Raw genomic sequence first — 26,033 nt, 5'->3', positions numbered from 1 at the left:
GACCAGATTTCACAGGGGGAGATCAGATGTCATGGTCCGTGATACGTTTTTCACGGCCGTGAATTTGGTGGGGCTCTATTCATAAGCAACCTGTTAGACTCCAACCCTTTATTAAATATCGATTAATCCCTTCTTAACCCTTTACACACGAATTAAAAAGCATATCCTCAGTGTGAAAGTGGGGCCAATTAAAACAGAACCAAGGTCTCCTGGCTCCCAGTCCAGTGCCTGATCCCCTAGAGTTTTCAGCTTGACTGACTTGCACCTATGTCAAGTCCTAGGTCCTGGCTTCTCCGGGCCAGATTTGGCTTCAGTTTCACCAGTGTAAATCAGGAGGGACTCCATTACTGTTACAGGATTTAAACTGGTTTAAGTGACAGGAGAATCAGGCCCCCTTCTGTCTGCACCTGTTGAGGCCCCTGCCGTCTCAGAGGGTGGGGGTAAGCCTTGGTTTGTCCCCATCCCCACTGCAGCCTCGCCTCGCCTCGCCCCTTCCCCCTTTTGTCTGCCGAAGTCATGTGTTGTCAATAAAGTTTATTTGAATGGCAGTTGAAGCTAGGAGGCGGCCATGTTGCCAGCACTAAGTCCTGGCAGCGGAGAGCGACAGTTCTGGCGGTGGGGGGGTTAGCCGCCAAATCTCGCGCGGTGAAGCCGGAGCGGACGCCATGTTGCCCGCCGGAGGCATGGGCGGGCAGTCCCGCTCTCGAGAGACCACGGGAGAGGCGGGCGAAGTCTCGCGTGACTTCGAGCGGGGGCGGGGAGAGGGCCGCGGCGGAGCGATGGCGGCCGCGCGGGGCCGGTGGCTGCGGCGGCCGCGCTGCGGGGCGGAGGAGGCGGCAGGGAGCGGGCGCTGCTGAGGAGGGAAGGAGCCGGCCGCGCCGGGCCTCCCCCTGCCGGGCGCCATGAGCCAGGGCAGCGGGACCCCCGGCGAGAGCGGCGAGCCCGAGGCCAAGGTGCTGCACACCAAGCGGCTGTACCGGTGAGGCGGGGCCGGGGGCAGAACCGGCGGGGGGGCGGGGGAGAGACCTGGGGCCGGGGCGGGGGATGGGGAGAGGAGGGTGGGGGAGAACTGGGGATGGTGGGGGAGGGAGATGGGGGACGGGGAGGGTGAAATATGGGGAGAGGAGGGGCTGAGGGAGAGCTGGGGATGGGGAGAGGGGGGTGGGGGAGAACTGGGGGTGGGGGATGTGGGAAGGGGGCAGGGGATGGGGAGAACTGGGGGTGGGGAGAGCGGGGTGGGGGAGAACTGGGGGTGGGGGATGTGAGAAGGGGGCAGGGGATGGGGAGAACTGGGGGTGGGGGAGAATTGGGGGTGGGGGATGTGAGAAGGGGGCAGGGGATGGGGAGAACTGGGGGTGGGGGAGAATTGGGGGTGGGGGATGTGAGAAGGGGGCAGGGGATGGGGAGAACTGGGGGTGGGGGAGAACTGGGGGTGGGGGATGTGAGAAGGGGCAGGGGATGGGGAGAACTGGGGGGGGGAGAACTGGGGGTGGGGGATGTGAGAAGGGGGCAGGGGATGGGGAGAACTGGGGGGGGGAGAACTGGGGGTGGGGGATGTGAGAAGGGGGCAGGGGATGGGGAGAACTGGGGGGGAGAACTGGGGGGGGGGATGTGAGAAGGGGGCAGGGGATGGGGAGAATTGAGGGTGGGGAGAGCGGGGTGGGGGAGAACTGGGGGGGGGGATGTGGGAAGGGGGCAGGGGATGGGGAGAACTGGGGGTGGGGAGAGGGGGGTGGGGGATGTGGGAAGGGGGCAGGGGATGGGGAGAACTGGGGGTGGGGGAGAACTGGGGGTGGGGGATGTGGGAAGGGGGCAGGGGATGGGGAGAACTGGGGGTGGGGGAGAACTGGGGGTGGGGGATGTGGGAAGGGGGCAGGGGATGGGGAGAACTGGGGGTGGGGGATGTGGGAAGGGGGCGGGGAATGGGGAGAACTGGGGGTGGGGAGACGAGGGTGGGGGAGAACTGGGGGTGGGGAGAGGGGGATGGAGGGGAGTTGAGGGGGATGGGGGTAGAGGAAGATGGGGGATGGGGAGGGTGAAATAGGGAGAGAGAAGAGGCTGGGGGAGAACTGGGGGTGGGGAGAGGGGGATGGAGGGGGGCTGAGGAGAGAACTGCGGGTGGGGGATGTGGGAAGATGGGGCTGGGGAGAGGAGGGGCTGGGGGAGAATTGAGGAGGGGAGAGGGTGATGGAAAGGAGTTGGTGGGGAGGGGGAGATATAGGGAGAACAGGGGCTGGGGGGCAGCTGGACACAGGATAGGAGGTGGGGGGGTTGGGTCAGAGAGACCTGTGCATGGGGAGGCAGAGGGGCTGTCCTCTTCTCTTCTCATCCCTACCCTGATTGTGCCATTGCTTATATAGGACGGGGAGGGGTGTGCTGAAGAGCTGGGCACTAAGCCCCTGTTAATCCCCACCTCCTCCTTCTCCAAAGCAGTTGTATTGTTAGTCTCCAGTTTCTGAGGATCCAGAGGGGCTGGCAGGCTTGGAGGGTGCTGGGCATTCATAGACCTTGTTGGTCACTCTTAAGGGACCCTGTCACTCTAGGTGTTTGTACAGCACCCCAATCTGAGTGGAGGTCTCTGGGTGCTACTGCAATACAAGTCAAGATAGCACAGCAGGGATGGCATTCTTCTTATAACCTGGAGCAAAGGACAGCTGTAGGCTTCAGGTGTCAGTGAACATTATATCTAGGGAGTGGGGGTATGTCTACACTAAGGGGACTATATTGTCATAGCTACAATGCTCTAGCTCTGCTGGCTTAACCCCATAGTGTAGATGCAGCCTATGCTGACAGAAGGTGTTTTTCCATCGCTGTAGGAACACCACCTCCGCAAGCGAGGATAGGAAGTACTCTTCTGTTAACCTAGCTGTGTCTCCGCTGGGGGTTAGGTTGACAGAGCTGTGACTCAGGCTACGGCTACGCTACACGGTTTTTAGCGACACGGCTGTCCTGCTACAGCTATGCTGCTAAAAGCCATGCAGTGTAGCTGCTGTTTCTTAGCAGGAGAGAGCTCTCCTGTCGACAAAAAACTGCCCCCCCCCCCCCCCCCCCCATGAACGGCAGTGGCTTTGTCGGCAGGAGAGTGCTTCTGCCAACAAAGTGCTGTTCACGCTGGCGGTTTTCGTTGATAAAACTTTTGTTGTTTGGGGTGTGGTTGTTTTTGTTTTTAACATCCCTCAATGACAAAAGTTTTGCCGACCAAGTCCCAGTGTAGACATACCCTCAGGCGTGTGGATTTTTCACGCACCTGAGGACCATAGCTACATCGACCTAAATTTTAAGTGTAGTCCAGGCATGAGAATAAGGACTCCTGGGTTCTACTTGCTGCATACCCATGACCAAGTCACTGTCCCTCTCTGCTTCAGTTTTCCCATCTGAGTAATTTTTCTTCCTTCTCCTGTAAAATTGAGATAACCACGCCTACCTTTGTAAAGCATGTTTAGATCCTTGTACAAAAGTCCAAAGTTTTGACTGGTACGTTATTAAAAGCATTTCCCTAACTGTGGCTGTGATGGATCTTTATACAATTGCGTGTTTTTTTACATTCAAGTTAAATGACATGTTTTTCATTACACAGAGTGTAGCGAAAAGCAGTGGTTTTAGTTGCCCATGTTGTAGGATGCTCTGTCATGCAGGAGATGCCTACAGCGCCAAAATGTATTAGGGTCTTGGTATTAGCAGTCAGACCGTAAAATACTCCATTCCATACTAACATATTCTGGTGTTCAAGGCAATAGGAAGTAAGTTTTTTATATTTAAACTTCTAGGGTAGAATTTCACTAGACATCTAAGTGCTTGCTGTATTTTTATAGCTGAGATAACTATGTGCTTAGCCTTTAAAAAGGTCTGCTTATTACAAGAGAGGCCAAATTATGTTAGCCAGAAGCCTGTAGCTTGATTTTGTTAAAGAATTTACATTTAGTAAGTCTACTAACATGGCTTGCACACTAAACAGCCTAGTGTCACATCTTGTTCTTCTGTTCAAATGTAGGATTGTGTAAAATGTACAGGTAACTTGCTTTGCAGGAAGATGTACTGTACTCATCATATTCCATGTGCTAGCTGAGGACACGGGCTACGATGTGAGTTTCTAGAAACTTTTGATCCCTGTGTTGATGTGTTTCTTTGATTCATCTCTTCTTGTACGTTCCAGTACAGACTTTAAACTATGCATGAATGGGCTCACCTTTGTGGCTGTAATTGTTGTCTAAGTGTCATGCCTAGTGTCACACAGAGAATTTGTGACAGAGCTGGGAATTGAACTCAAGTCTCGCTTCAACAACAAAACCATCCTTCCTTCAGTGCAGAGACTCCTGTGTGAGATTGAGGAATATGCTGTAGGCAGAGGTGGGCAAGCTTTCCCATTTGGCTCTTCCAGTATGTATAATTCCTGAGCTAGTCCAGTCCTGGGTCTCTCCTAAAAATCTGTCCATTGGGTTAAATTATGTGTTTGTTAACAATATGTGGTTTAATTTGAGATCACCAAACTTGTTTCACCTGAATCCCAAGTCAGAATTGCCTCCAAGTAACCACTAGCCATTCAGCTCTGCATTAACCTTGTGTAGTCTACAATTTTAGATTGTACTGCATTATATTATTTTGTACTGATACAAGCTGGAATAAGACAATGGCTGCAGTTCCCCCTGTGGACACATCTCATTCCCACAAGGCTACCCCGATCAGTAATGTTTTAAATAAATAAGATGTGCCATCCTGCCCAATTCCAAAGTGTTAATGGCAAGGAAAGAAAATGTTAGATCAGTTTCTCCTCTAGACAAAGAGGACTCATCATTGGATTGTTTCCATGTAGCTTGGCATGAGATGCCCTGTTAGGTTCTTTTTACAGACTGGCATCTGATCTGCTTTCTCTGTGGTTCTGATCTGCTGGCTGAAAGCAGGGATTAAACCCAGCAGGTGTTAAAATATGTAGTGAGGCATGACATCAGTTTGTTAACTCCAAAACGTAACTCAGCCCCTGGTGTCAGTCAGATTAGGACATGAGCAGACTGAGTTATGTTCTGATCAGTGTGTTGTGTATATCTTGTAGAAAACAAATCTTGCTCTCTTTTTTGGCTTTTAGGTTGCAGATACAATGTTAGTTTGTTTGTCCATAGAAACATAGAAAACAACTGGAAGGACCAGTGTCCACTAGTGCCCATCCACTGCAATTTCAGGAAGTTGATCATGTGGGATACACCCTAATGGATGATTCCCAGCCCTATGCTCTAGAGGAAGGCAAAAATACCCAGAAGTTCCCAACTAAGTACTCCCTGGAGGAAAACCTTTCCTGACTTCAAATTTGGCAAGTCGGTTCAACCCTGGTGCATGTGAGCAAGATTCATTACTTAACCATTTGATCCCATTTTTACCCAGCAATACTGTTGATATCCAGATAACAATCTGTTTGGTTTTCTTGACTCTCAGTAAGGGCAATACTGCCAGGTGCTCTGGCAAATTGTCTCCTCAGTCTGTTTAATCTAACTTCATGTGTACATGGAGTGTCCATGTGTGTTGATGTTGTTGCTTAGTTAAGTAGATCCTTACACAAGACTTTGTGATCCCCTTTCAGGTACATATACAAGAATACAATTCTGTCCTGGCCTATGAGCTCCATTGAGCTGTCAGCAATGAAATAATCAGAGTGGTGTGTTCATGTGAGAGATCCATAAAGCAGTTTGAGTTTAATAAATGGCAGGGCAAATGGGTCAGTGTTTGATCAAATACAGTTAATTTACACTTTTAAAAGAAGACACGTGCTTGCATCACACTGCATCACAAGTTAACATCCTATTTTCAGGGTCTGTTCAGCTGCTTATAAACAGGTGTTCACTGCTACTCCGTTTCTGACCCTTGTAGTCTGAGTGACATCATTTTCACTTTTGAGAAGTGTCGTTGTGACTGAGCGAGGCTGGACTGGAGGCAGTACAATTTTTTTGTATTTGACTAGTACGCCATGAAAAGATGTGGCTTTTTAAACAATAGCTTTGACAGAAGTAAAGAGTACATATTTTGGTCCATTCTTGGAAGGAAAGGAGTCTTTCAAAGGCTTCCGTCTTCACTATGGGTGGGGGAAAATGAATCAGAAGTTCTGAGTTCTTCTGGAAATGCTAGTGAATGAAACAGAGAAGTGAGCTCTGTTTGATCAAATTAATCTTTGATCCTCCTGTAGTGCTTTGGTAGCAAAGTCTATAGTGAGGTGTAAATGGTAGGACAAAAACTGTAGGATGACAGTTAAGTTATTAAGTTTTATCCATCTAGCTTACTACCTGTGGTCAAAGCAGGGGACCTAGAACTAAAACTCATGGCTTCTATTTCTGACTCTGCCACTGACTTGCTTGATGTTTGGCGAATTGCGTAGCTTCTGTGCCTCTCTTTCCCCACCGGCAAATGTGTATGTTGCCTATCTACCTCACAGGGCTATTCTGAGATTGGATTGGAGTTTGTAAAGCACTTTGAGGTCCTTGGGTGGAAGGTGGTGGAGTATTCGTAATATACTCTTTAGTATGTGATTCTCAGCCATGAAGAAATACAAGACAAGATAGACTATTAAGAAGAAATTGTTACGTTAAGGGAACTATTTTTTTTGTACATTAGCTATGTTTTCATCTCCCAATCCATTACTTTACAAACAATGATCCTGTTTAGGGACAGAATCATTTCAGTCTCTGTTCCCCTCCCTCCCCCTTTCTTTTGGGGTGTCATGTTAGATGGATATTTTTGTCTTTCTGGAATCCTGAAATTTTTTTTCCGAGATTACTTTTCAGCCTGTGCATTTGTAAAGGAGACTTGATTTGCTAGGAAGGAGCAGCATGTGAAACTATCCGTTGCCTTGTACTGACTTCTGTAGTTTTCAAGGAAGATTGTTAGATTCTAATGGGTAGGCTGAAACTACCTTTGCATGTTCTTGCTTGCAGATGCCTATGTGCAAGTCCCCTACACAAACTGTCTGGTGTCCATCTGTGCATATTTCTGAAGAGAAGGTCAGGGAAGTTTCAGTGGGGTGGTTTGCTTTATGCTAGTGATGGGGATTTTTTGTGGGGGAGGTTGGTGGCAGCAGAAGTGGCTAATGTTCTGCTTTGTGTAGCCCATATTTGGTCTGTCTTATCCCTTATTTACAGTACAGTTTCTCTATCTTCAACTTCTTGTTCGAAGAAAAATCGCTCAGTTCAGCAATGGAAATATTAAAGTATGTTCAGAGTGGATGAGCAAAGACAAGTAAAGAGGAATCTGGGTGGGAAAGAGTAAGTTCCTATATGGTTGATAGCCTGCAGATTGTTGGCAGGATGGAGGAAAGGGGAGTTGGGAGCTGTATTTTAAAGAGAGGATGTGAGGAATGAGTGAAATGCAGAGAGGTGGGTAGGCTGTTTACCATAGCTGATCCAGTGGCCGCCAAGTTATAGGGTTGACAGAAGCAGAGGTTAAAAAGAAGGCCCTAAATAATGGAGTGAATTTGACTTGGTCATTGCTAAATTTTGTTTTCTTGAACTCCTTTATTAGGTATCAGTCAATGTGTTTTCTGCCTGTACTAGTGTTTGCTGTGGATACTTACAAGATTCTCGGTTTTGATTATGGTGCAGTTGGATGGAATCAGTTTGGCCAGTCAGCTTAGTTCATATCTTCGAATCGTCACATACTTTGCATTTTACACACGTTTGCATTCTTCTCCAGGAGACCCAGGAGTTTCAAGCAGTGACTCATGAATGCAGTTTTTGGACTGATGGTACACTTGATGTTGCCTGCTCAATGTTGCAGCTGGCTTTGGAGAAAACATTTTGTTTTTAATTCAGGTGTTTTAAACTGTTCTGCCAGAAGCATAATAATACTTGGCTCTTATGGAGCACATTTCTTCCAAGGATCTCAAAGTTCTTTGCACTTATTAATTAATGAATCACTACAACAATGATGGGGAAGGTGATGCACAATGAAGGTGAAGAAGTGACTTGTCCAAGATCATGCAGCAAGTCAACAAAAGAACAGGAACAGGAAATACAGGACTGTTGATCCTTAGCCCCTCCTGTAATCACTGAAAACCAATCCATTTTGACTTTTTTTTTTTTTTTGAACTGCAGAGGTTAAAAGTTCACACTAGTGTATCAATAGAAGTCTGTCTCATTTAAGTCTGCCAGTGCAAAAATACTTTATATTTGACTCATCAGGTAGTGGTACCCAGTAGCTAAGCAGATGAATTCTAGCATATACTTTATTGGTTACATCAAACCTTTCTTTTTTCCGTAATGTGTTAAGGATAATAGAACTGTTCAAAAATAGTAGATCAGTTGGTGTGATGTGGGGTGGTACAGTTCGTTAATGATCATGTTAAATAAGCCAGGCTTCTTCGCTGGCTGAAGCTATCATGGGTAGATCCTGGATCTCACAGAAGGCCCTCACATGTGAATTGTTATGCTGAAGCTCTTCTTTCTGTATTGTCTGGCAGAGCGGTGGTGGAGGCAGTTCATAGACTGGATCTCATTCTCGGTAACAAGGCAGCTTATCAAGAAGTGTTCAAGCCAGAGAACATCAGCTTGAGGAACAAGTAAGTTGGGCAGATGCTTTATTTTAATTTTTGATAGGAGAAATCTAATGTGCTAAGTTACACATGGCTTTGTTTCAGCAGTTTCACAGGGAACTGAGTTTGTAGTGCACCTGTCAAGCAAAGTACCCCTAGCTCTTTGCGTGTTCTTTTTGCACAGCGCCTAACGCAACGTTGTCCTGGTTCATGACTGGGGCTCCGGCAAAACAGATAAGTCTTTTCCACTGCGGTTAATGATGATCTGTTTTTATAATTTTATAATTATAATACCTTTAAAATACCTGTGTATTGAAGGAATTTCATACATATATAGTGAAGCCTGTCTTCATTTTCCAGGAAAAAATAAAAAATAAGTAAAATAAACTTCTTCCCTAGTAAAGAGGATTCTTTATCTCATGGTTGAAAAAATTTTTACTGGAAGCCATACAGGGATAATTAAAAGTGATTGCTTATTGGGGGTGGTGCTTAGTGCAGGTTTCATTCTATGTAAATGCTACTCTGACAGCATTTTTAGTTCCCTTGCTGTGGAAATTTATTATGTGGCTTGCTTTAGTGTTTACTTCTCTGTAAAAGTGTCTTGCAGGTTAGATGCTGATAAATAGCTGGTAAGAGTGCTAGGCTAATTGTACGTGTTCATTCACTCCCTCATTCGCATAATTATTATATCTGATTTTAGCCTGTAAGCTTCTTGTGCAGCTCTGAACACATTGCTGCTGAAAAATAAAGTATATTTATGTCCCTCTTCCACTCTCAAAAGACTTGCAAGGCAGGAGAGTCTGCCGCAACATGCAGGGCTTGGGGGGTGGCTGGAGGGGGAGAGCTGGGGAATTCTTGACTCTCTGGTCTTGATGTGGTGTGTGTATGTTGGAGGTGGGGGGTGGGCTGCCCCATGAATTGGCAGGCCACAAGCAGTCTTATTACTTGTGCAGAAGAATGGCTCCCTGCTTACAGATGAGGAGGGATACATACAGCTCCCTCAAGAGACTGACAACCCTGCTCCATGCTTCAGCGAGACTGGTCATGAGCAGAGGGGGTGACTGCTCACCGCTCTCCCTTGGGGCTGGGCATGTTGCTGTCGATCTGGATTGTGAGTGACCCAGAGTGCATGACCACTAGGTGGCCATGCTTCCCCTTTAATGACATTCAGGCTTTCCTTTGTCCCTAACGCATGTAGTTTTGGTTATGTAAGTGGCTACTGCAGCTAATGGAATGGTAAACTTTCTGCTCTGTGTCTCAGGTTGCGAGAGTTGTGTGTGAAGCTGATGTTCTTGCACCCAGTGGATTATGGGAGAAAAGCAGAGGAACTGCTGTGGAGAAAGGTTTACTATGAAGTTATCCAGCTCATTAAAACGAATAAAAAGGCAGGTATCTGTGCCTCTGAGCCAGAAATTCTTGTGCTGTGTGACATATAAATGGCTTAATTTATTTGGAAACAGCGTCCGAGCACAAGACTGGGAGCCAGAAGCTCCTGAATCCTAATCTTAGCTCTTTCATAGACTTCCTTTCTAACCGTGGGCAAATCATTCTGGCCTTGGCGGTGCAGCGAGCCTCTCCGAATTAGGTTGCTTTCCGTTTCCCCATCTCCAAAATAGGAATAATATCTCCATGTGAAGCAGGTGTCGGAATCAATTCATGTGAAGATCCAGAAAAGTGCTAATTAGTTTCATGCTAGAGAGAATCTAGAAAGTCAAATTACTTTTATTATATAGTGCTACGCACATTATCCTGGTGATCTTATCAGACAACTGTCAAATGAACTTCATTCTAATTGGAATACCATACTGGTCTTATCTAAATTTGGTTCTGCTTTACAGTGAACTGAGGTCTCCTGGTGCCTTCCATCTGAGGATCTCAAAAGTTCTTTACAAATACTGTGTCAATGAATATGGCCATAGGACCTCCAAGGTGGAGGGAAGTATTGCAAACAAGTGCTCAGATATCACAGTTCAGATCACAGGGGGTATGCTTATCATCTTTATTTTTTTTAAAAAGGTCAGGAAAGCGAGGTATAGAGGTGTTGTGACTTGCCCAGGTTATTGCAGCGAGTCTGTGGCAGTGCTGGGAATAAAATCCAGATTTCCTGACTCTCAGCTCTGTGTGTTGGCTTCAAGATTATCTTTGCCATCTAGTGAAACTCCATTGGTAGTGCCATAGAATGAAAGTCCTTGTTTGTTTCAGTGCCTCACTATGTACAGATAGCAATTAAAGTGAGTGAAAATATCCTGAAAAAATGAATTCACTTTGAGGTGTGTGTGTGTGTGTGTGTGTAAATATGTGTGTATTATCCTATTAGAGGCACAAGTCCTTCAGTCCTGCTGTCCCACAATAGTAAATCAGATGAACCGAGGAGGGAAGAAAGATTGACGCGGCTGATTTTTAGGTGGGATGCTTGTGAGAGTGTGTCTGCACTACCAAAAAAAAAAGTGTTTGTAACTCAGGTTAAAATAGCAATGAAGATGTGGCAACTCTGCTTTTAGTTTGGTTTAGCTGCTTGAGTGCAACTCCATGGGCTTCAACTCAGGCTGCTAACCTGAGTTACAAACTGATTTGCTGTCTTCACTGCTGTTTTAACCTAAGTTAAGAGCACACCTTTTCTTGTGGTGTGGACCTGCTCTTAGAGGTAGAATCATCTTGGCCTGTTGAGTGTGGCTGGTCAGGGAAGGTTTGATTTAGTACTGCTGGAAACAAGGTTATTTTGCATTACCAGAAACCTATTGGTAGTTGTTAAATACACCTGAGAGTGTTGGTGCCTAAATGAAGAATGATAATGTAATCAGTGCAGTCGGGTAATTCATAAAGGTTAGAGATCTGAAACCTCTCTTAGATATAGTCTGTTTCCCCCCAGCCAACAAATGATTTTTCTTGTGAGCATTTGGTTTACTCTCTTCCCAAGCTAATGGATCTTTCACCATTTCCCTTGGGAGAATAAAATGGAAATAGGAAACATTTCCTGATTCTCAGCTTGTGTTTTAATTTCTTAATAGTCTGTTATTCCTAGTTATATCTCTGTACCGTGCCTAAGTAATTTCTCCTTTCTTGATGTTTACACCTGTCAAATACTAGATATCAACAATACTGGTTAGGTTATTGAGCAGGAAGGTGGAGTGAATTGAGGGAGGATGGCAAAAGATGAGTTACCAGCTACCTCTGTTTTACCAAGTGCAACTCATGATGTCTGCCGGATTCTTACTGGACTGCATTAACAGGCTCTCACCTGGCTGCCTATTTCTGTTTTCTACAGCACATTCACAGCCGCAGCACCCTGGAGTGTGCATACCGGACTCACCTAATCGCTGGCATAGGGTTTTACCAACACCTTCTTCTCTACATTCAGTCTCACTATCAACTGGAGCTGCAGTGCTGTATTGACTGGACTCACGTAACCGACCCACTGATAGGTCAGTGCCTGATGTGTATTTGCTCTTGGCTGATGCAAGAGTCATAAGCAGATGGCTTCCCCTTGCAAATACTTGTTTCAGTTTCAAAATGCAGAGGATTATCCTTTTCTCATTAGCTTGTTACCTGTTCAAAACACAGGCTGCTCAGCTTTTATTTTCAAGTTAAAACTTTTGGTAATGAAACAAGAGGGGTGGAAAATATTCTTTATTGCAGTCAAACTTCTCTTAGAAAATCCTCTAGCAAGTGTTAATGTTCAGTATGGCAGATCTTACAGCAAATTTTGAAAAAGCACTTACCTCTGGCTATAAAGAGTGAGCAAAATTGTGTTGCACTCTTGTTACCTTCTTTCCTCTTTGTTACATTTGTGTGCTTTATCCCGCATGTGTGTACTAAAACCCTTGATGCTGCAATTGAATCTAGGCAAACCTCTGCACGTCTCTGACTTCAGGGGTCTATCCATGTGGTTTCAATTGCAGAAATGGAGCTGAAACTTAAGCTGATTTTTTTTGTATAATAATTGTTGTTGTTATCATCATCATCATCATTATTATTTATATGAGAAAGGAGAATAATGAAACATTGAGAAGGACTTAAGTGGAGAAAAGAGAGAATTTGGAGTTCGAGATATCCATCTGTATCTAGCAGTGGACTGTTTAACTTGCTTGTGTTCAGTTCTTAGCTGGTGGAAGATGATTGTATTGCAGTTGGCTTTGAAACATCAGTTTAAAAGGCAGATGTCCTTAGCAACTGTTGCTATAAGAAACATTTTCATGGAACTGCAGGGCTAATAAATCCTATTTTAAATTGTGGCTGGATTTGTAATCCTTGATAGGTGACTGCATTTGCACAAGTCCTGTCCTCTAAGTTGCTGCAGACACTTGCAATTAAAATACAATGAAAATTAAACACTGCAGCATCGTTAAAAATGGTGGATGGGGAAGAGTCGTGCTGAAGGGCAGACAACTAAAAATGGGGGAAGTGGGAGGAGGCTAATGGCAAGGTGGCATAAATGGGGATGACAGAGGTACATGGCAAAACATTTTATAGGTTCACCATCAGCTATAGGCACAACTTTGAAGTCAGCGTATTGGTAAAATATCACGTATGCAATGCCTGTAATAATCAGAACATATTCCTCACTGGTCACTGGCTGGTGAGAAGGTGCTGATGGAAGATTGTTTCAAAAACATCTGTCCTGGTGGGACATGTCCCACCAGTGACAAACACCTCCAGGAGTTAAGATGACTTATGCTTGATTGTTGTAGTTAGCTTTAGATCAGCTGATTGGACCCCTCTTTTTTGCTCCTGCCACTTCCCAATGACTGAGTTGTTCTTTTCTGGAGGCTTTTCTCGCTGTAAGACTGCTGATGGCTGTAGCTACAGGAATATGTTTTGTTCTTTATCCCTTTCACCCATTTATTTCTCTTCCTCCCCTGTTGTCTGTCATCTCATCTTCTCGCCTCCTTTTTCTCCCTGTTATTTTAACAGTCTCGCCAAGCTTATCCAGTGCTGAATGCACACCACATTTCTAGTGGCTTGGTGGTGAAAGTTCTGGCCCTGGCTTCAGGACAAATGAGTGAGGTAGCACTGTTAGTGATCGCTGTGGAATAGTGCATTATACTGCCCTTAGGAGAAGTGAGGTTGGTTTAGAAAAAAAGGATATGTTGAGTCTTATATAGCCTGAAACAAACCTGCGTTGATCTGTAATACAACACAGACAAAGGCCCGCACTCCGGTCTAAGTGTGTGATCTCTTATGCGTATGCACTTAACCGTCATGTATCTCATGAAGAAATATAGGCTGCTGCTGTCTCTTTCCAGCGGTCTTCACCCACGGGCGTGTTGTGATTTGGTATTTCTCATGTAGGCTGCAAGAAACCTGTGTCTGCATCGGGGAAAGAAATGGAGTGGGCACAGATGGCGTGTCACAGATGTCTGGTTTATCTGGGAGATTTAGGTAAGAGCAGTGTTTTCTTGCATGGGGACCTTTAAAATATAAAAGCTGTTGCATGCATAGCAGGGATACCATGATCATTAGTCACCAGTGATAATTCCTTGGAGAAACTGGTTTGTCTTAGGCCTGTTGTACATTTAGAATTTAGATTGACACAGTTGCATTGCTCTGGAGCAGGGGGAGGGGGAGAATCCACAATTCCGAGTGCCATATCTGTGCTGACCTAACCCCGCTGGATGGAAAATTCTTCCATCAGCCTAGCTACTGTCGCTCAGGGAGGTGGTTTTTCTATAGTGATGGAAAAGACCATTCTATCACTGTAGGCTGCTCCTGCAGTAGAGGATTGTTTGGTAGAGCTACGGCACCGTCGACAGTATAGACAAGCCCTTACACACATTTGTCACTAACAGATTTGAAGTGAAACCCTCTCAGCTAACAGATCTGTTACAGAATGTGGGGGTCCTGTCTGAGTGCCGCAGACATGGAGTACGCTATTTACTTAGACATTTAACAAGTGTTCTGGGTCTGAATCCGTTTCTGTATAAGAACATAGGGTCTGACTTTAATTTGCACTGCTCTGGCACTGTAAAGAAGTCCTTAAAGTGGGCATAACTTACCAAGTACACGCTAAGACCCTCTGAGCGAGCCTGAGTGGTGCAAGGAGGCCTGAGTGTAAATGAGAATTTGGCCCAACCTGCAGAATTCTAAACTGAATCCAGTGCAGGACGATAATGTCAAAGCTGTGGCCTTTCAGTAGTTAGTACGAAACATGTACATGGGTTGGTCCATTCGGTAGAGGACTTGTCTGTACCTCACAGTCACGACCACAAGAAGTGAGTGTGTGACATGATTTAACTTCTTGAGTATCTGTGTGCGTGTGAAGGAATGAAAACACATGTGAATGTGCACGAAAAACTTAGAGAGACAGGGTGGGTGAGGTAATATCTTTTATTGGACCAACTTCTCTTGGCAAGAGAGACAAGCTTCTGAGCAACACAGAGCTCTTCTTCAGGTCTGGGAAGGTACTCCAAGCGTCACAGCTAAACACAATATTGTTCCCTTTATGCACTGGGCAATACCAGGGCTCAGCCTGTGCATGATGTGTCTGTCTGTCTTTTCAGCTCGCTATCAGAATGAGTTGGCAGGTGTGGACACTGAACTGTTGGCTGAGAGGTTTTACTATCAAGCCCTTTCTGTTGCACCACAAATTGGTAAGTGAATTGCCATGAATTTTGGGGCCTTCCAGAACAATAACGTGGCTCACATAACCTAAACCTCTTGTGAAAATGACTGGAAGAAAACACTATTGCAGCAATTGCTCTGCTTTGGGTTACGCTTACGTTTCTTACTTTTGAGAGATTTGTTTTATTATCCAGTTACAATAATTCCCCTTTGAGACTCTCTCTTGCTGGCAAACCAAGGAGAGGAGAGCATCTCTGCTTTAACTCCCAGGATGACTTTGATTTATCAGGTAACTTCATCCTTATTCTCTAGCCGCATCATGCATAAAAGTTCAAATTTACACACAAGTGGTGATGTCATATTTGTCTGGCTCACCCAAGATCCAGCTGCGTGTTGCTGCTTTTGCAGAGCATTATTGCTAATACAACTTTTCCCACTGATATAACCCCACATGCTCTTTTTTTGACTTACAAGCAGTTACTTTGTGCAAATATAACACAGTGGGAAACTGGGAGTTGGACTCCTGGGTTCTATTCCAGGTGTGCCACTGTGACCTCTTGGGCAAGTCACTTAACACTCTGTGCCTCAGTTTTCACACCTGTAAAATGGGGAAATTTTGCTACATTACAAGGTTAGTGCATGTAAAGCACTCTGATCTTCTCAGTCAAAAGATACAATAGAAGTATGGGAACTTATTTAATAGCTTTCTTGTCTAATGTCTTTTAAATAGTCAGTTGCAATTAAAATTTAGTTTTAATTTCTGTCATGCTCGCTAAGCATATGCACAAATTAGAAATGCATCGATACGGAACAAAATTGACACAGGGTCAATTAATGATTCAAACCTTCCTGAACACACAGACTGCCTGAGCTGCCCTGAAGAAGCTTGGCTGAATAGAGTGGTCTTGCAGAATGCCCTGAAAGGCTTACCAAGTCTGACAGCCTGAGTTTGAGAATCAAAGTTGAGGGTTTCTGACTGTGTGCGCCTTTCTAGCAGTATACAGATATTGAAATGTAGGGTGTCTTAATTAAAAGCCCCAGATGATCTCAATTGTGGGCTTTGGATGTGAGCAGAGGTAGCTAAGAACCTGAACTATATAGATACTTAGAGTCAAATTAACCATTTGAGCTGCACTCAGAAACAAACAATACAGATCATGGAGTACATGTGTAATGAGCCCCCTCAGAGAGGTATTGTCAAGTGGACAGCTGCATTCAGTAGAAGCTAAAGCTTCTGAGTGGTCCTTAGAGGCAGTTTTTGCAAAGAGTACAGTTACAAAAACATAGTGCAAAGCTTTTTCCTTGTTGAGTTGTTGCTATGGCTGACCCCTAAGTGTGAATAATTGGTGTTTATTGATTAAATTTATATAGCATGGTAAATTTACATGGAACTTTTACAAATGTAGATAAGATGTTCTAGCAATCCTTAGCTGACTGGCTAAGCAGCAGTTCTGCAGAAAAGGACCTGGGGATTACAGTGGACGAGAAGCTGGATAGGAGTCAGCAGTGTGCCCTTGTTGCCAAGAAGGCCAGCACCATATTGGGCTGTATTACTAGGAGCATTGCCAGCAGATCGAGGGAAGTGATTATTCCCCTCTATTTGGCACTGGTGAAGCCACACCTGGAGCATTGCGTCCAGTTTTGGTCTCCCCACTTCAGAAGGGATGTAGACAAATTGGAGACAGTCCAGCGGAGGACAACAAAAATGATTAGGGGGCTGGGGCACATGACTTACGAGGAGAGGCTGAGGGAACCGGGGTTATTTAGTCTGCAGAAGAGAAGAGTGAGGGGGGATTTGATAGCAGCCTTCAACTACCTGAAGGGGGGTTCCAAAAAGGATGGAGCTAGGTTGTTCTCAGTAGTGGCAGATGACAGAACAAGAAGCAGTGGTCTCAAGTTGCAGTGGGGGAGGTCTAGGTTGGATATTAGAAACACTGTTTCACTAGGAGGGTGGTGAAGCACTGGAATGGGTTCCCTAGGGAGGTGGTGGAATCTCCATCCTTAGAGGTTTTTAAGGCCCAGTTTGACAAGGCCTTGGCTGGGATGATTTAGTTGGTGTTGGCCCTGCTCTGAGCAGGGGATTGGACTAGATGACCTCCTGAGGTCTCTTCCAACCCTACTAGTCTATTAATCCAAATCAGGCAGACAGCACAGTAGTTTAGGAGAGAAGGGGACAGGTGAATTATTGATGACTATGAGGGCTTGCTTGAAGGAGAAAGGAGAGCAAGCAGAGGTGGGACAGGAAGATGTGAGGGTAGCATGAAGCAGAGTGGGAAAAGGTGAAGTGAGCAAGTAGTCAGAAACTCTTCAACGTGGCTTTGTAAATATCCTTTGTACCTGCTGGCTCTGTACACCTTCTATCATGAACGGAAATGTAGTGAGATGTAAAGGATCTTCTTGCATGAGGATTGTTCAAAATAACACAGGCTTAGTTCACTCTCCTTTTAATTTTCATGACAGGGATGCCCTTTAACCAGCTGGGGACACTGGCAGGGAGTAAATATTACAACGTGGAAGCTACCTACTGCTATTTACGCTGGTGAGTGTCTGTTACATAACATACTGAGGCTGGAGGGAGCTGATGCGTCCTCATTGCTCTCCCAGTCATTGAGCCAGATTTTCTCCTTTTTCTTCATGTGTTGCTCCATTTCCTTGCACACCTGCTATTAGTGAGAATGCTGGTGGAGAGAGGTGGTGAAGGCTGCCTCCCTGACAAGACTGTACTGGATCACAGGGCCACCATGCCACCGAATAAATAAATAAAACACAAAGGGCCAGATTTTGAATGATATTTAGGCACTTAAAGATGAAGACAGGTATTTTCAAAAGCACCTAGGTGCTTATAAAGGGGCAGGCAAGTCCCTGCAGTCTAGTGTGGTGCTGCCCATGTGACCCACTTTAATTTCCCAATGGCAAGGAGAGACCAACACACCAACCAAATAGCATATCCCCTTTTAATAAGGGTTCAGGACCTGAGTGATTACAATAAACAGTTCCTAAGGTTCTCACCTCAGGGCCGTGATTCAGCTCCCAGATTTAAAATCCACAGAACAAAGCTGCTGGCTAGGCCAGTTTCCTAGAGCCTGAGAGAAAACCACCACTACCCTGCTGCAGCCTGCATGGCTTCTATTCCCCTCTGTCTTACTCCGCTTCCTGTTCCTGTTTAAATATCTCTGTCCTAGTGTGGGGCAGGTCTCCTTGATTATACCCCAGGCTGTCCCTTACAGAGGGAGTGCACTCCTTCACAGTGCCTAATGCCTACTGAAATCCTTATAAATAAATCTATCCCTTCAGCACTTTGAAGAGTCTCACTCAGGACCTATCTTCATATTTAGGTGCCAAAATACCTTTTAAAAATTGAGCCTAAGATTCGTGGCACAGCCCAATCAAAGCCACGAAAAGTAACTGCTGAGAATCCCTGCGGAAAAGTAACTTTTTGTTTGTAAAATGTTGGTATCTTAGTATCCAGTCTGAAGTGTCCTTTGAAGGTGCGTATGGTAACCTGAAGCGGCTGTATGACAAGGCAGCCAAAATGTATCACCAGCTGAAGAAATGTGAAACCAGGAAACTGTCGCCAAGCAAAAAACGGTAAGAACACAAGAGAAGAGGGTGGTTTTGGGACAAGACTTGGAAGGTGATCATCAGTGGCTTCCTTTAGAAACAGGACACTGGGTACGATTCCTGGGGTCTTTAATAGGGTCTGGCACAAATCCAGCTCAAATCAGTCGCCAGTCACAGTTGTTGCTGTTTGATAAACTTTTTTTGGATGATCTCAGTCTAGATCCCACTATTGGTCCCTTTAGTGGTGATCTCTGGGAAAGAGGCCAAGGACTGACTAGGTGCAAAGGTTGAATTCCCTTCTCAACCCTAGCGCTGGTTGCTGCAGATCAGGGTTGAGGCATACTGGAATGTATGGAATGGAGTGGAATATGTATGAAGCTTGCACTGCTACAGCCTATGTACATCCAGCCTGTGGACTTCAGTCTGCCGGGCTGCCATTGAGTCACAAGGACTAAATTTCACTTTACGAAATAAAAAGCAATATGGGAACTCTGGCATCAGGTAGGTACTGAGAGCCCTTTGAATCTAACTCAGCAACCTACCATAACCCACTGTCCTTCACTAAGACCTTGTGTCAGCAATGTAGCCATTTACTTTGTTTTAAATACATCTTTGCTAGTTGTGTTTACTGCTGCCTGTGCAGGAAGTCCATATAGTCATCACCCATCTAGTAGACCAGTATTCATGGTGCATTTAATAGGAAGTCAATAGTATGAGTAACTTGTTTCCATTTATCTGGCCTTGATTTTTAATGCATTAGAATTTTCTGCTAATGGTCTGGTTCTATTCTTAGTGCTTTTCTCAAGTATTATCCAGACTAGTTTCTTCCTTCATGTCCACCACCTGCTTCCAGATATTCTAGTGCCTGAGCCAAATAAATATCATCCAGTAGATATGTAGTTTGTTCCACTATGCATCTCCAGAACTGGACAGATGATTGGTTGGTTGTGTGACGTGGTTCTTGTACTGAGAGAACAAATTTTGTAAATATGTGGATGAAAACTGGAGAAATGAATATTCTTCAACCAGCACCTCTGATTCACGAGAATACTGATATCCTCTGCCTTTACAACTTAAGCTCTTGCTCTGTTTAATACTGAACAGCCTCAGAATTCTTAATTCCCTTTAATGCTCTCCCACCCCACCACCATTTTTGCCGTCCAAACTCCTGTGTATATTTCTTGTTTCTAAAGTTTAAACATGATCATAAGTTCTGAAATGGATGGACTATCAATGCCCCTTTCTCAAAGCAGGACTCTCTGATGGCAAAAGCTAGCTTGCCACACATCTGTGCCACTAAAGTGAAGGTGGGAGACCATGATTAAACTAATTTACTAGCAATCCAGATTTACATACACGAATAAGAACATTGCTATCATCTTGCAGCCAAGTGATGGGATACTCACTTAACTGTTTCTCTTTAATCTTTAGATGCAAAGATATTAAAAGGTTGCTGGTGAGCTTTATGTACCTCCAGAGCCTTTTGCAGCCAAAAAGCAGGTAAGGTTACCCTACAACTTCTATCCTCTGTAGGTGACTTTCAGCTGCAAACATTAGAAATGGAAGAGACTTTGCTTTGTACCCTTGTCACAAATGCAAAACCGCATATCTTAGTGATGCCTCTACTGAGTCTTTCAGTCAAGAATCCCAAATGTCAGTAAAGTCTTAACACTTCTGTGAGGGAGGAGAGTATTATCATCACCACAGAGAAACTTCATACACAGGGATTAAATCATTTAGTCGTGGTCACTCAGTAAATCAGTGGCTGAGCGAATGTAGAACTCGGAAGTTCTGACTTCCCAATCCCCCAGTGTCATAGTTGTGTTATGATGCCCCTCTCACTGTGTTCAAATGCTTTGCCCAGTCTTAAAATCTGTGCTTCTAACAAGCATTGTCAGAATGACATTGGTGCAAAGGGTCACAATCTGCACACGTGCAGAACAGTAGAGCAGTTCATTATAAACACCTGTAATCTAACCTCCTTGTTCAGGGGAAAGATGCTATTCTTTCTATAACCTGTTTCTGTTGGAATAAGTGGAAAGCTTTGTACAGTTGTGTGGCTTTTCCTGGATTTTCTGTCTCTGCCAAGAGATTTCAGGTAGCTCTAGGTTAACCCTTTAAATACTGTTTGTTACAGATTGATTTCTGTTAGGGGGCAGTACACACTCTGATTCTCTTGCCCATTTTAATGAATTGATTTGTGCTGGTTGACCCTGGATTTACACTTCACTGTTACTCCATGTAACGCACATTCAGTGGGTGGTGTCTGTGTCTCAGGGTGGAAGAGGAAATAGAGCTCCTCCAATTGCCCGTGTCTGCTATCCTGCTGAAGAGGATTTGCTGGACTTTTTGCAGACAGTTTCTCTCTAAAAGCTGGGAACATCTTGTAATCCACTGTACTGATTCCCATAATGCTGCTTCTGAAGCAGCAAAGAGCTGCAAATGATTCTGGGGTGTGTGTGAGGTTGCAGATGAGAACAGGTGTGGGAGGTCACAGAAGGAAAAAGGTCGAGACCCTCAATTTAGGCTGTTGCAGTGTAATGTTTTAACTACACAGTAGAAGTAACTGATTCTGAAATGTTCACTCTTCTTAATAACGAAGGGTACTGTATATATTGATGTGTATTGCCATATAGTGCCTCCTGACCCAGGCATACCCCCGTGGGAAGAAAGTCACCCAGTGATTATTTATATTTATGCATCTCATGTGGAATTTTTGTGGCTGTTTCTAAAGTGCTTTGAGATCCTTAAATTAGGAATGTAAAGGATCATATCAGCATCAGATTGAGCTCCAGACTTGTAGAAACCTGTTGACTTTCCATAGCTGATTAGGTCAGTATATTAAAGTAATCAATGAAGAATTAGCTGATGTACTGCTTCATATCCTGGCCATTACTACATGGGATGAAAGGTCAATTGTGACTAGTTTCTCGCTGCTTGGGTCAGCCATGGAGGCAGCACCTTCATCCCAAGAGTGAGGAGTTGAGCCCCTCACTTCATTCTCTAGTGATCCATCCTGGCAGTATAGGAGACACTCCGACAGCTGTTTATTGTGTCACTTTAGTTTACACTCTGTAGGGATGGGAAAGATTGCTCAGATTATCTAGTCTTTCTCCCTCTGCCTGTGCATGATTGTTCCCTTCAGTATATTCTCCAATGCCTTGTCCTCTCTTGTTCTAAATGACTTAAGTGATGACTGAGCTTGCACCAGTTTTTGTTCAGTATCCACATGAACGTTCCAGTTGCCAGGAGCTTGAGACTTAACTGGCTGCAGGGCATTTGAAGAGTAAATCTATTTGTTTTTCCCCCCACGTTAAGCTCTGTGGACTCTGAGCTAACATCTCTTTGCCAGTCGGTGCTGGAGGATTTCAACCTTTGCTTGTTCTACCTGCCTTCTCCTCCTAATCTGAACTCAGCAAGCGAAGATGAAGAGGAATATGAGTGTGGATATTCCTTCCTTCCCGACCTCCTCATCTTCCGCATGGTGATCATCTGCCTAATGAGTGTCCACAGCCTCAAACGGGCAGGTAATCAGTGCACTAACAATGAACACTGGTGGCTCATTGAATTGTAGTGCTGTGAGAGAAGAACATAAATGCTGAACAAGATGACCTGTCTATTCTGGACACTCATCTTCCATAGAATAAGGCAGTGGTCCCCAAACTGTGGGGTGAGGGGCCTGAGCCAGCCCGCATGGGGGGCAGGGCGGGAGCACCATTCAGCCCCACTCTGCCTCCAACTCCACTCCGGGCCAGCCCCAGCCCTTGGCTCCCAGCCCCCAGGAGGGCATGGACAGATTCCATTACGGGTAAGGGGAGCCATGACAGAAAAAGTTTGGGGACCACTGGAATAAGGGGACCCACTTTACACAGGTTAATTTAGAACTGGGTAACTCCTATAATCTAACTTGAAATTTATTTGTTAGTGATGGAGAAGACTTATTATGTTGCATTTAAATCTGTCTCCTGGACCAGGTCAGGATTGCTCCCTGCAGTGTATTTTCTAGTGTCCAATTCAATGTGCAATGTCCTAATTAATGATGCTTCCACCACTTCCTTTGGGAAAATGTAGATGAAGGATAACCATCTGGTATCGGAAGGATGTCATCACCGAGAAGGAAGAGGAATTGTTTAGCGTGTGCAACTTCTCTCCCTTCTTGGTGTTTACGTCCTTCAGATACCAGATGGTTATCCTGCTTGCCAACACTTTTTTCACTATAATAGGAAGATCTGCATAAAAAATGGTTATTTCCTATCATTAAGGTGAGAGGTGAAATACTAGTGATGCCACCTTGGGCTGATTTATGGATTGAAGTTTTTTCAGAAAGTGGAAACCCCTAGATATTGATGCCACTTTGCATGGGACACAGCCACCTTGACATTAGACAGTAAATCTTAAACGTATCTTATTTGACATCCATTTTGCTGCAGAACTGGGGTGGTCTATTCGCTTCACCTCTGTGCTGTCCTGTTGCAGGTTCAAAGCAGTACAGTGCAGCCATTGCTTTCACTCTGGCCCTCTTTTCTCATCTGATAAACCACGTCAATATTCGCCTGCAGGCAGAACTGGAAGAAGGGGAGAATCCAGTTCCAGCGTTCCAGAGCGACGGCACAGGTAATAGGAGGGAGGTGGTGAGTGCTGTGTTAGCTCAAACTACTTCCCTCTCTGTGGCTACCACGCCCCTTTCCTTAGTGTATTCGGTATGAGCTTTGTAGTGCAGTGCACAGCTATGGGTTTGCAGAGCTGAGTTTGAAACGCTTTGATCCTTCACTGCCAGGCTGGAAGCACTAGGCACAAATTGTATGCTGAGCCCCGAGGGAAAGGAAGTCCCCTCTTTTACTCCAGAGTGTCCTGTTCTGGATGACTGTGCTTCCATAGGAAGCTATCAGCAGGATGCTTGCTGTTGTGAAAAATAGGGAAGACCCTCTGGGTTCCGAGGCAGCCCATGGGGAAGTGGTGGGGAGCACAGACTAGAGACATTTGCTAAATTGTTTAGCAACAACTTCAGTTTCACAAATGTGACCAAAATGCGTGTCTTCCCTGTCTTGTAACACCTCCGCTTGCTCCTCATTCATTTCAGGGTCTAGTTCAAATGAGTCCTGCATGGCTTTTAAAACTCTCCATTGGCTTTGCTCCAGCTGAACCCATGGATCTCGTCTGTGCCGTTCTTGCTACCTCCTCTGATAAGTTTATGAATGGGCTTATATGACGAGGTTGCCTGCTATAGAAGGAGACTGGACTCGACAACCCAGCAGGCCCCTTCCAATCCTGCATCCTCTGTTCATCTAACACTTCTCTCCCCTGTGCCATTTCATGATCTTACAGTTCATGCAAGAGGCGCCTTCCCTGTTGTCTGGAACAGTCATTCTGTATCTCTCTCCAGCTCATTCTTCTTCAGTATCTCTTCTCCATATTCACTAAAAGTAGGGCAAGAAGTAATGGGTTTAATCTCCAGCAAGGGAGATTTAGGTTAGAGATTAGGAAAAACTTTCTAACTATAAGGATAATTAAGCACTGAAATAGGGAGGTTGTGGAATCCCCATCATTGGAGGTTTTAAAGAACAGGTGGGAAAACACCTGTCAGAGAGATTCTAGGTTTACTTGGTCCTGCTTCAGTGCATGGGGCTAGACTTGACGACTTCTTGAGGTCCCTTTCAACACTACATTTCTATTATTGTAGGATAAACTGGAGGTCTTTGGTCTCCAAGGTTGCCTATTGATCAGGCTTTTTATTTTCTTTCAAGTCAATTCAGCTTCGGGGAAAGCTGAAGTCCTGCCCCTTCGTTAATTCTTCACAATCACTATCTTCAGAAAAAATGGACATTCAGATTTTTCTTGACCCAAGTAATGTACTTGAAGATGCATATTAAACAGGACTCTCCAGTATGTGGCCAGAGATATTTCTGATGATGTAATGACCACTAATTAAAGGTGGGAATAACTTAACTCTCATGCTTATAGGTGGAGGTTAATTTAATTAAATGTTGTTGTGTTGGGGTCTTAATCACTGGCCTTAAGCAGTTCCACCGAACACACCAAACATATCCAGAATAATGTACAGACTAGTCTGAACAGTAATAGCTGTATATCTTTAGAATGATGGCATGCTTGTGTAGCTCATTCATTTCTGCAGAAGAGGAATTTAACTTCAGCTTTCTTTCCTTCTTCCTTCCTTTCTTATAAAATTAGTCGAATGTTTCAACCTGTGTCTTGACTACTCCTCTGAGAAAATTCCCACATACCACTGCACTGCAGTGTTGTTTAATAAGCTATTGTGTTTATATAGTTGGTGCAGATTCTCCCCCAGCCTTGGTTTTAAATAAAACAAGGTGAATTAAGCATCTTAAGACACTGAGCGCTATCGGTCTAATAAGAAAGGTGGATTAGACCAGTTCAATCCAAGATTACTGAGAGGAGCAGTTCGTTTTAATTTTAAACCTTTTGACATGCATGCAAGTATCCTGCCCCTTTGCTATATTGTCAGCAATCTGAAGTGCATGCAACACGTTTTAACTGGAAAGTAAAATACAGGCCTGTTTTTAAACCAAGATTTTTATTTTAAATGCATCTCAACTAAGACGAATTAGCCTCTGGTCGGATGACTGAATTCTTGGCAGAAGATTGCATTTTTATCAGTCAGTGAATTTGTTTTCTTCTGTTAAAACGTGTGTATTCCTCTCTTGCTAAGGACCCATTAAGAAGTAAAATTTTCTCTGTAGTTAACTGTATGGGCTCTTTCATTGGAAAGTTGGGCTGGGGAGAAAGTGGTTTTGTGTTTAAATGAATTTTGTACTGGGGTGGCAGTCTTGAAACCTGAAGCCACGTAATGATTGATCAGGTGCATCTCAGACAATATGAAAACAAGCTTCTTTAGACTTCTGCCTGTGTACTCCAGTCTTGTCCTGTACAGACTCCATGTCTAAGGCCCTTGTGGGTTGTATAATATGGATTCCATAACTAGAAACTGGATTGAGATCTGTCCATTCATTTCACACTAGCTGCCCATCTACCAGCCGTCAAATGGAAGTGGCTTTCACTTGCTAGGTACAACTTGGGCAGGATTTAAACCAGTGTCATACTGGGTGAAACACCTGTATTTGCTAGGATAAACTTCTGCTGCTGGCTACTGAATGGATCTGGGGATTAGTAAGTGCCATTAGGAGGTAAAGGAATTGTCCGTAATTAAACTTGTCTGTTTCTGTGCGATTGGGGCTTGGTCAGGGAGTTCACATCACTTCACTTGTTGGTGCTTACGTTGACCCATTTGTAAAGTGGGATTATCTCCCAAGGGTGCCTTGAAACATCCTCTGATGAAAGCTGCTATAGAAGTGAGACACCGACGCTTTCCCCGGCTTGGGACTGGCCACCTGGCTGGGTTGTACGTCAAACAGTTCCAAGTTTTTTTGTT

General features: G+C 44.8%; 1 protein-coding gene across 5 annotated transcripts in view; it reads left to right on the top strand.

Annotated features, from left to right (window-relative positions):
- Nucleotides 1–777: 777 nt before the first annotated feature.
- SMG5 (SMG5 nonsense mediated mRNA decay factor) overlaps nucleotides 778–26,033 on the top strand; it is a 44,989-nt gene continuing 19,733 nt past the window's right edge. The window contains exons 1-11 of one of the 5 annotated variants that reach the window (XR_006287351.1): nucleotides 778–979; nucleotides 8,435–8,533; nucleotides 9,768–9,891; nucleotides 11,772–11,928; nucleotides 13,796–13,885; nucleotides 15,004–15,093; nucleotides 17,525–17,603; nucleotides 18,527–18,652; nucleotides 20,057–20,125; nucleotides 21,944–22,152; nucleotides 23,102–23,239. Coding sequence is in view for 4 of the 5 variants with exons in the window: in XM_037882668.2 (XP_037738596.1) it covers nucleotides 903–979; nucleotides 8,435–8,533; nucleotides 9,768–9,891; nucleotides 11,772–11,928; nucleotides 13,796–13,885; nucleotides 15,004–15,093; nucleotides 17,525–17,603; nucleotides 18,527–18,652; nucleotides 20,057–20,125; nucleotides 21,944–22,152; nucleotides 23,102–23,239 (1,258 nt within the window). In the remaining variant the exon portion in view is untranslated. Of the gene's footprint in view, nucleotides 980–5,151; nucleotides 5,328–8,434; nucleotides 8,534–9,457; nucleotides 9,618–9,767; nucleotides 9,892–11,771; nucleotides 11,929–13,795; nucleotides 13,886–15,003; nucleotides 15,094–17,524; nucleotides 17,604–18,526; nucleotides 18,653–20,056; nucleotides 20,126–21,943; nucleotides 22,153–23,101; nucleotides 23,240–26,033 lie in introns of those variants that run through there. The other 4 variants (XM_037882668.2, XM_037882670.2, XM_037882671.2 and 1 more) reach the window with 4 other exon arrangements.

The sequence above is a fragment of the Chelonia mydas genome, chromosome 24, assembly GCF_015237465.2.
Source record: "Chelonia mydas isolate rCheMyd1 chromosome 24, rCheMyd1.pri.v2, whole genome shotgun sequence".
Taxonomy (NCBI): Eukaryota; Metazoa; Chordata; order Testudines; family Cheloniidae; genus Chelonia; species Chelonia mydas.
This window is presented reverse-complemented; position numbering and strand designations above follow the sequence as displayed.